This window comes from Cyprinodon variegatus, unplaced genomic scaffold (assembly GCF_000732505.1).
Source record: "Cyprinodon variegatus isolate N-32 unplaced genomic scaffold, C_variegatus-1.0 Scaffold239, whole genome shotgun sequence".
NCBI lineage: Eukaryota > Metazoa > Chordata > Actinopteri > Cyprinodontiformes > Cyprinodontidae > Cyprinodon > Cyprinodon variegatus.
In genome coordinates this window covers 544,557-553,131 of record NW_015150692.1, presented here as the reverse complement: position 1 = coordinate 553,131, position 8,575 = coordinate 544,557, and the positions used below count along the sequence as shown (strand labels likewise).

The following is an 8,575-nucleotide window of genomic DNA, read 5'->3' as shown; positions in this document are numbered from 1 at the left end:
GGAAAGTTCCAGCTCCAGAAGACCCACAGCGCATCCTGCTGGAGACAGAGGGTAATCTCCAGATCCCCACAGTAACTCCAAACCTAAGGGAAAAACAAAGAGAGCAGAAGAGGATCCTCGGCGCCCTCTGGTGGGCAAGCCTGAGGATCCCAACACTCCCATTGTTTCTGTCTCCCATATATATACGCTTCCTGTTCAGTTACTCTTTGCTGGATCCACATCATTCTTTTGGTTTATTCTTCCCTTGTGTCTCCTAGGGTTGTTTATTGGTTCTTGAATTGTCGTTGTTGATCAATTCTGGAGTTTGTATTTTGTATTATTACGTTTTTTCATAAGATCTGCAAGAAACCACCTCAGCTTCCATCTCTGGGTTTGGGTCTTCTAAAAACCACGACACAATCAGACAAGGAAGGGATTGCAGTTTCTTCCTTCAAGCAAATACAATTTGGTCCTGAAACTCAGTCCAAATTAATTACATAAGCCCACTTACCACAAGTGAAATACCTTACACACAGAAGACTAATAAAAAACAGGTTTTGATTTGCGTCTGAAAAGCATTGTGCCAAAACATTAGCAGGCTAGCTACAGATTGCTCTAATGTCAGGCAAAAAAATTATGTGTCTTCATAAAAACTGAACGAAAGGCCGGTTACTTCCCATTTCAGCTTGTTTTTTTTTTGTTTTTTTTTTTGTGGTTACAATGACTCAGCTATTTACCTCCAACAGTCGAAAAAAATGTCTTTATCAAATCTCTATGTTTGTCTACAGTTCCTCTACCATCTCCTAAAAATCTGATGGAGGTGACAGTGCCGGTTGTTGGAAACAGACAGTGCAAGTGTAACTATGGGGAGAGGACGATCACTGAAAACATGATATGTGCTGGGTTACAAGAGGGAGGCAAGGATTCCTGTCAGGTGATCATCTTTTTACTTCTATCTGGTTTTATCTGAAGAAAATAGTTCAAGTTTAATCAAAACTTAAATGTTTCTGATCTTCAAGGGGGATTCAGGAGGTCCGATGGTGAGCAAACAGGGTGACCGCTGGATTCAAGCAGGAATTGTAAGTTTTGGAATTGGGTGTGCTAGGCCAGAATTCCCAGGAGTCTATGCCAGAGTATCCCAGTATGAGACCTGGATCAACAGTTTGATCCGCATCAACCAGCCAGGCTTCATTACCTTCACATCTGAAGGGACTGATAGTGACCTCAGCTTTTCCTGTACAACCCCACCAACAACACTAACACCAACTAAACCTAAACGTAAGTACCTATTTCCAAAAATTGTGTAAAGAAAAAAACAAAAACTATGTTCACAACATGGAATAATGGCCTAGTGGTTAGAACACTGTGCTTGGGTCTCGTAGGTTCTGAGTTCAAGTCCCACACACTCTAATGGACTGCCACTCTGGCCCTGAGCAAGACCCTTGACCCCAGACTGCTCCCTGAGTGCCACACAAGGGCATCCCACTGCACCCCTAGGGGATGGGTTAAATGCAGAGAGGGAATTTCGTTGTTTTGTATTAGTGACAATAAAGTTGAATTCTATTCTAAAATACTGGTTATGAATATAATGGAGCATTAAGGTAGCAAGAAATCAATGGTACCTTTTGAGCTACTGTCTAAAGCTGGTGAGTGTCTATCTGTAACTAACAGATATTACTGGTTTCTACAACAAGGTTTTCAAAATGTAGGGTAATCTTCGAAATCGATGAGACTCCGCGAATTACAGTATAAATTTAACACTGTCTGTTATACAGTTGCTTTCCAAGTACAACACACGGAACAGGAAAAGCTGTCATTAGGTAAAACACAGATGCCAGAAGGGACATCTCTTGTACAAAAACAATTCATCGGATTCATCGTGATTAATCGATTATTGAAATAACCGTTAACTAATTTGGTAATCAATTAATCCTTAACTGGAGTATAGGGACTTGAAAACACGCCTTTAGCTGCCAGAGCAACACACTTAGACCAGCAATTATACCAAGATTGTAAAAATTATAGATATCATGCATTTAAGATAAAAAATAAAAAAAAACTCCACAAATGGAAACATTTTAGTTTCACTCGTTTTAATTTTGATAGTCTTCTTTAACGAACCTTTGGCTATTCAGTTATAAATGATTAATAAAACAAATGATCAAAAGCCTATGGTTATTGCATAGATCTTTGAATTCTGAGGTTCTGAGTTTGAGCCCCACAGGTGGCCACTAAGGGTCCTTGAGCCAGACGCTTTACCCCAGACTGCTCCTCTGGCAGGAATAATAAATTAAATTAACTCAGCAGCTTGTGTCCTTGTCTGAGCTTTTACAGCACCTCACAAGCTTAGATATCAGGCCAACACGTCATCTTGTTGTATTTCTCTTATTTGCTATTGGACTGGTCAAAATGGTATTCCAAGCAGACAACAAGTTCTCCAAAAGCAAAGAGGGTAGGAATATCATCCTACCTTAAGATTATCTTAAGGGCAGCAAGACTGTCAGAAAGGGCAGGGCAGGGAAAATATCAAACAAGCCATGAGAACCAGCCTCAATATTAGTTTCATACATTTCAAGGTAATAATGTTTTTTTTAGCTCAGACACAAAAGCACATACAAAAAGGATAACAAGTAAAACTCAATTTAATTAAACTCAACACATACTGCTGGACCACCAACTACAGTTCTATCTACAAGATGTACCATTACTGGTAATCACCCTGATGTGAATGTGTTTAAGCTTCAAAGAGTTTGTCATTGAGTAGTTCACTTTGGTGTAAATGTCTTCCAGGATGGCATATCCAAAGCAAAGAGGAATTATTTTGTTAAGCTTGGGATTTGAGTAAAAGAAATTAGAATACACAATCCATATATGGGGTCCTTTTTGCAGCAACGTCAGCTTTAAAACGCTCATCGTCTCCATCTCTTAATGCTTTATATCCTGTTTACTATCAAATAGAGACTACTGTAGCCATAGAAAACAGAAAGCAAGGAGGTATTTTATGGCCACTTGTGACATTTGTGTGCAGAAATTATCGCTTTGCATTGTAAAGTTAATGTGTTTTACTGAAATGCGTCTCTGTAAATTATTAGTCAAAAATTTCCCCCTTCCTTTCGATTTTCTTACAGCTGTAGTCTGTGGACAAGCCCCACTGGGTTCTCGTATTTTGGGAGGTGTTTCAGTGACGTCAGCTGGCGAGTGGCCATGGATGGCGAGCTTGCAGAGAAAAGGCCAGCATGTCTGTGGAGGGACGCTAGTGTCTGAGAACTCTGTGCTGACCAATGCTGACTGCTTCTCAGAGTAAGTTGAAGCTGAGGATGACAGGTTTCCATAAGTAATATTAACTTAAGGCACATCACAGACTTTGTGGCCTTAAAGACTTGATGCCTATGAGTTATTGTAAATCATTCCTCAGACCAATTAACAGCGCTTGACACTATCAATGCTACAAGCGGGGCTCCCCTTTTGAAATACCGACTATGTAAGTTGGGAGATGATTGACCTTCTTTGGCCAGGTCATATAACCTGGAAGAACGTATGGCTTTATGGCTGTAGGCTCTTACGTGGTCATGGAGCTAAAGCTTTTGCTCTACTATTTTTCTGCCTGCTCTAAAACTGTTTATGGCTTAAGATAAGAAAAAAAGTATAAACCTTCTGAGGAGGCTTAAGAGAGAAAACATGAGAGGGATTGTGCCTGAGGAAAAACGAGTCAGTCATTGAAAGGAGTTTATTCGTTGGCACACGCTAAAAGAAGAAGCCAGGTTTGAAACCCATTCTCTTTTCTTGTAAGTTAAGACTTGTATACAGTCATATATCTGTTATTATTTTCAATGTTGACAGGGTGCTGTGGTGGTTTCTGTGCCAGCGTAGTCTTTGTTTTTCTCCTGTTAGCCAATCGTGGTTGTTTGGCTCTGAATCCTACTTCCGAACACCATCCGCGAGTCACAGATCTCTGCCGAACCGATCAGCCTCTGGTCTGCTCTGCAGCCTCTCAGAGATTCATCCGTTACACATGTGCTTAGTCAGCGTGACGCCCAGGTCACTGTCACTTGCCACCACTCCGCAGGCTGAATCGGTCCAGCCCCGACTAACTTTCTACCGACCAGCCTCCTCCCGCTTGGTAGCCACCTTCCCTACTGCCACCACCTGCATTTCCCCCCATGGACCTCCTCAGCGCCTCTCATCCCCCCCTGTGGATCGTTCACGTCTCACGCAGTAAGCCTTTAGTGCTGTTGCTCTCATTGTACACATACTCCCATTAAACTCCCTCTGTTGCAGTGTGCCTCATGCTCCCTTCTTTTCCAGACGCCTTAAAGAAACTCCACATGTTTTCTTTCTTTGTTTTTTTGAATTTTTCCTTTTTTTAATAAACGATCTTAATTCTGCCCTACCTGTCTTCTCGCAGATGACAGATATTTAGTAGAGCAAAATAAGGGCATTAACAGGTCAAGTGCCCCTAGTGGCCAAAAGATACACTGTGTGCCTCGAACTAGATAATAATTTTAAGCTGGAAATATGCTTAAATACACTTTTAGCTTTTATTTAGTCCTTCTTCTATTCTTCAGCTCGAATGAGGCTTCTGAGTGGACAGTCATGTTGGGTCGTCTGAAGCAGAACGGATCTAACAAGTTTGAGGTGTCACTGAATGTGATAAATATCACTATGAGCAACCTGACAGGAAGCAACATCGCAGTGCTAAAGCTGTCATCCCCACCCCCCCTGAACGACTACATCCAGCCAATCTGCTTGGACAATGGAAGAACTTTCCCAGTAGGGTCAGCTTGTTGGGCTGCTGGCTGGAGCTCTGAAAGAGGAGAAGGTGAGACTAATACACAAAGGCTGAGAGCATTGTTAATATTTACACAATGATCAATCAGGAATATTGCAACTTAGGACAGTGTACCAGTAAGGAAAGTTTATTTATTTCCTGACCATTAGACGAACAAGCTCTGCAGCAGTTAGAGACAACAGTACTTCATTGTGGGGATTCATCATCATCTGACAGCATCTGCACACAATCATTCACCCTGGAGAAGGTAAACATGCCAATACTTCTCACCCACTTTTTGGTTTTGTATATTGCTGAATTAGGGGTTTACAGTCAAACTTTATTGAGGACCAACTCTGTCATATTTAAAAATAAATACAGAAAAAGATAAATGCTCAATAAATGAATAAGCATACAATTAATAGCCCCCCAAAATACAGTAAACAAATAAAGGTAGACATTATATTTGTCATGTTATCTTTAAGGGATCTGACCCACATGCAGAAAACCACTCAGAGAACCAGAGTAAAAGTTTAACAGGTTTATTGAAAGCACAATGCGTTGGATCCAGGGTGGCTCAGAGAGCTGGTGAGCCAGAACTGGAAGAGAGAAGGGAAGTTCACAGTTTAGTTCAGGTTCCAGGGGAAACTTGAACGACGATTTGCAAAAACAAAGAATGAAACGGGACTCACGTTTCCAGAAAAAGTGTTCTTTCCTGTCGGTGTGGGTTATTCCAGAATTCGGTTGACTCGTTGGAGGGCGGACAGGTTTTACTTTGGTATGTTGGTTCCTTGAGGATCAATGGAGTGGACTTCCACTTAGGTTTCCATCCAGTTTGCATCCCCTGCTCAATGTGAAGCTCAAACGATCCTTCCAGGGGGAGAAGGCCAAACAAGTTTAAAACTCAGAGAGACAAAGACTCAGTTAGACTCAGCTAAACTCAGCTTGGCTAGAGTACCCAAAACTGGCAAACACTTTGGCCCCGAGGTACGTAGTGATAGTCCATTGCTTAAGTACTCCTCCAGATAATGGTCCAACGAGCAGCAGGTGTGCAGGGAGGCTCAATGAGAACGGGGCACCACCTGGTGGAGGAGAAAAGGAAACACAAAAACAACCCACAAAAACTGGATTCCTGAAAATATCATACAGTGAGACATAAATGGATATCTCCTTTAATTAGCTTCTTTATTTATTCGACTTAGTAATAATTACCTTATTTATTTATCATCATTATAATCTTCAACTTTATTTATTTATTACTTATTTTTTAAGTATTTATTTATGTGCAAGTAATAATATTTTTGTCTGTTTTATTCTTCCTTTGTATATTGTTTCCCTATTTATTTCTTCCATGCTATTTATTTCTGAGTGTCGTTTTTAAATTTCTTTCTGCATTTCTGCCTCATTATGTAAATGAGTAAGGGGTGTGTCTTAGAGGGTCAACTTCTGGTTGGTTAGCATTTTACTGCATCGGTCGAATCTACAGGAGGAGAGCAGAGTCACTGGCCGTTTCTTAATTCACAAGAGCGTGAGTACAGACTCCTGTTCTCACAAAGCATGTTCTTGAGAAGAACACAGGAATGTATGGACTCTGGGAGAACGGGAGCACGCAGCGTAAATATGGGTCAATTGGAACAAAAGTGTATTAATGACGTCACCACACGCTTGGCCCGTCTGAAGCTGCTTTTCACCTCCTGTTATTAATAAATTCTAGATAATAAATTCTGAATTTTTGTATTTAGTCAGGGAAGAATAATGAACACAGTCAGATACACACAAATCAAATGAACATTTTCCCAAATAAAACAAAAAAATCGCTATCATAGCCAGTGGTCCTTCTCACACGATGACATGCCGAGAGAGGGCTGCTGCAGACGGGCTGCTGTTAGCCCTGGCTGTTGTGCTTTAGGGGCAATTAATTGTATGCCTATATATTTATTGAGCATTTATTTATATCTGTATTTATTTTTAAATATGGCACAGTTGGTCCTCCTTAAACTTAGCATGATTTCAATAAAATAAAAAATAAATAACAAACAGGACACCATTTGAATTATTTTTATGGCGTAATTTTGCTGAACATTTCATGTATCATTTTAGCTTACATTTACTTCAGTAATTCATTTTACATAAAAAAAAAATTCTTATCATTGATTACATAGGGCTAGTCACTCTGAAAATCCCCCCTACCTCAGCTCAACGTTGCCTAGGTCCAGGCATGAGACACTTATGCACTTTAGTTAGATAAGTGACATGTTTTTAACATATGTAAGAGCAAAGTTGGACCTTGAAGCTGACAGAAGCCTAGAAAGAAAATAATAAATGTTGTTGAGGATAAATCTGAAATATGAAAACTAGATTCCAAAACCCTTTTTTGTTGGTGTACAGGTTTTACTTTTGAGATCTAAAGTTTATAATTGTGAGAATAAAAATGTGTGTTTTTTCTGTTAGTCATCAGACTTGGTAACTGAGACTTACTGCATTTTCTTATATAATTCATTCCTTCTTGCTCAGTCTGTCTTAATGTCTGAATCTGTAGCAGATAATAATCTTCTCTCTGTTTCAGACTGACTCTGGTGGTCCGCTCATGTGTAAGCAGGATGGCTCTTGGTTCCAGGTAGTTGTGCTAACATCTCCAAGCACCTCCAACAGAAGTAAACGAGCCGAGCCTATGATGGTCTTTGAAAAACTGGACCGCTTTGAGTCCTTTCTGACTCGTACACTGGGACAATTCTTGTCTCCTGCTGTGACTGTCAATGACAACAGCACCAATACCACCACAACCCCCTCCAGCATGACAACCAGTGGGGTTTCAGTTTCCTACTCTCCATTTTCCCTTTTAGGCCATCTTCTTCTCTTTGCTCTATGCCTCCAAACCTTCAAATAGACTGATTGTCAAGATATCAAACACACATAAAAATATGGTGAAGGTGTTTTTATTTTAGTCAATAATACTCTGATATGATTTAAAGGTTGTTTCTGCCTTTGGTTGATTAAAAGGATCATAGTTAACACCATGTTACCATTTACCTGAAAACAAGACAAATTCTTAACACGATATCAACCTTAGAGTAAAAAAAAAAACTCGGATATGCAAGGGTTAATGAACAGGTAACAGATAATTAAGAAAATGGGTCTAATGTAAGTTTTAATTATATCTTTAGTATGTATCATGAAGTTACTTTTCTCAAATTATTATTACATATTATGAACATTACTTATTTCTTATTCAATAAATCATTCTTTGATGCATTTCTGAATACTAAGCAAACTGCCAATCGCTGATGTATCCATAATGGATTTAAGATATTTGAAAATAATGTTCCTATTTCTTGATGGATTGTGATTGCTTTAATTCTTTCACTCACATGTGAAACATTACTTTGAATATACATATTTAATAAAGAGGTAAAGAACAGCATTTAAATATTCTTTCTTTCATTGAAATCTCTCTGCATTTTAATGCATATTTAATATCAGGGGCTGCACAATTGTGCTGTTGCTTTGTGGCAAGAGTGACATGGGTTTGATTCCTAGTCTTTGTTCTTTCTAAATGCATTTTGCATGTTCTCCCAGTGCATGAGTGAGCTCTCTCCAGGTACTGTACTCAAGCTTCCTCCAAAAGTCCAAAACCATAACTGTCAGGTTAATTGGTGTCTCTAAATTTTCCTTGGGTACGAGTTTATGTGTGAATGGTTGTATGTCTCTGTGTTGCCCTGCAGCAGACTGGCGAATTGTCCAGGGTGTACCCTGACTCATGCCTGTAGACTGCTGCAGATAAAGTAGCCACTGGCCCCATGGCAACCCTGATGGATGCATGTAATATCA

The 8,575-nt window shown here is 39.8% G+C and overlaps 1 protein-coding gene across 2 annotated transcripts in view; it reads left to right on the top strand.

Annotated features, from left to right (window-relative positions):
• Positions 1-8,050, top strand: part of LOC107089106 (transmembrane protease serine 9-like) — a 33,178-nt gene extending 25,128 nt beyond the window's left edge. Inside the window, exons 9-14 of one of the 2 annotated variants that reach the window (XM_015381670.1) lie at positions 768-913; positions 999-1,257; positions 3,108-3,279; positions 4,545-4,798; positions 4,918-5,015; positions 7,314-8,050. In XM_015381670.1, coding sequence (XP_015237156.1) covers positions 768-913; positions 999-1,257; positions 3,108-3,279; positions 4,545-4,798; positions 4,918-5,015; positions 7,314-7,634 — 1,250 coding nt within the window. In that variant the 3' untranslated portion in view covers positions 7,635-8,050. The remainder of the gene's footprint in view (positions 1-767; positions 914-998; positions 1,258-3,107; positions 3,280-4,544; positions 4,799-4,917; positions 5,016-7,313) is intronic. The other variant, XM_015381671.1, reaches the window with a different exon arrangement.
• The last annotated feature ends 525 nt before the right edge of the window (positions 8,051-8,575 follow it).